Genomic DNA, 1,245 nt, shown 5'->3' with positions numbered 1-1,245 from the left:
GCAGCCCCAGGAAGCCAGTATCGGCATCCTTTTTCGAGCACTGCCTGCCACCACCGGTGCTTTTCGGCGCCATGTTGTTAAAGGAAGAACCTAGGTCGCCGGCGCTCTGAAATCCGGTTTGGAGCGTGCGCGCGCCGTTTTCCCCACCTCTCGTGACGTACTTCCTGTTGCAGTCATCTTGGTAAAGGGCTAAGGGCGTTCTAAGGAAGGGCTGTTGCCATCTTGTTAAAGGATAAATGGTGGAGGCTGGGGATTTAGCTCAGCGGCGTAAGCGCCTCCCTTGTAAGCAGGCAGTCGTGAGTTCGATTCCCGGTACCAATAAAAAGGAAAAAGACAAAAAAAAAAAAAAAAAAGGTAAATGGTTCCTCCCTCTTCTGAGTGGTACAAATAGGAACAGAATATTATAAATTCTTGGATCTCGTCCTCCGTTTAAAAAAAAAAAACCTTTTCCCTGTCACCCCAGATCTTTGCTCAAGTTTTTTTCTGTATGATGCTGTATAATATATGAAGCCCTGGGTTTCACATGTGTTAAGCAAGTGTTCTACCACTGGTCAACATCCCAGCCTTGTGATTCTCTCTCTAAACGGTTTGTTTTTGTTTTTGGAGACAGTTGCACTATGTAGTTAAGGCTGACCTCGAACTCAGCGATCCTCCTGCCTCAGATTACAAGTGTGTGCCACCATGGCCAGCCTATTTCTTTTTTTTTTTTTTTTTTTTTTTTTTGTCTTTTTCATTTTTATCGGTACCGGGGATTGAACTCACGACCGCCTGCTTGCAAGGCAGGTGCTTATGCCGCTGAGCTAAATCCCCAGCCCCAGCCTATTTCTTAATATCGTTTTCTTTAAAAAGAAAAAACAGAACTATCAGTATAAATCCAGTGCAAGATACTGCAATCTCAGTGTTTCATCTCTCAGTTTTCCTAAACTCTAAAGCAACACTAGAAATGTTGAGGTTGGACAACACTGTTTGTTTGTTTGTTTGTTTTGTGATACCGGGGTCACGACCTCACACTTGCCAGGCAGGTGCTTATGCCACTGAGCTAAATCCCAAGCTCCTGGACAGCACATTTAATGCCAGATTTTTTAAAATAACTTGGGGGGAGGGGTACCAGGAATCAAACTCAGAACCTTGCACTTTGCAGGCTGGCGCTGTGCCAGAGCTACATCCCCGACCTAATGCCAGGTTCTTTTATCTTCTTAATACTGGGGATTGAATCCAGGGCTTTCAAACTAGAGCTACCTACAT

General features: G+C 44.8%; 1 protein-coding gene across 5 annotated transcripts in view; it reads right to left on the bottom strand.

Moving 5' to 3' along the window:
- Nucleotides 1–152, bottom strand: part of Nop53 (NOP53 ribosome biogenesis factor) — a 17,676-nt gene extending 17,524 nt beyond the window's left edge. For 3 of the 5 annotated variants that reach the window (XM_013146942.3, XM_005001349.4, XM_003464613.5), the window contains exon 1: nt 1–151. In XM_013146942.3, coding sequence (XP_013002396.2) covers nt 1–73 — 73 coding nt within the window. In that variant the 5' untranslated portion in view covers nt 74–151. The other 2 variants (XR_010048667.1, XM_013146941.3) reach the window with 1 other exon arrangement.
- Nucleotides 153–1,245: the final 1,093 nt, after the last annotated feature.

The sequence above is a fragment of the Cavia porcellus genome, unplaced genomic scaffold (assembly GCF_034190915.1).
Source record: "Cavia porcellus strain 051 isolate PalLab524CR breed Dunkin Hartley unplaced genomic scaffold, mCavPor4.1 scaffold_7, whole genome shotgun sequence".
Taxonomy (NCBI): domain Eukaryota; kingdom Metazoa; phylum Chordata; class Mammalia; order Rodentia; family Caviidae; genus Cavia; species Cavia porcellus.
This window is presented reverse-complemented; position numbering and strand designations above follow the sequence as displayed.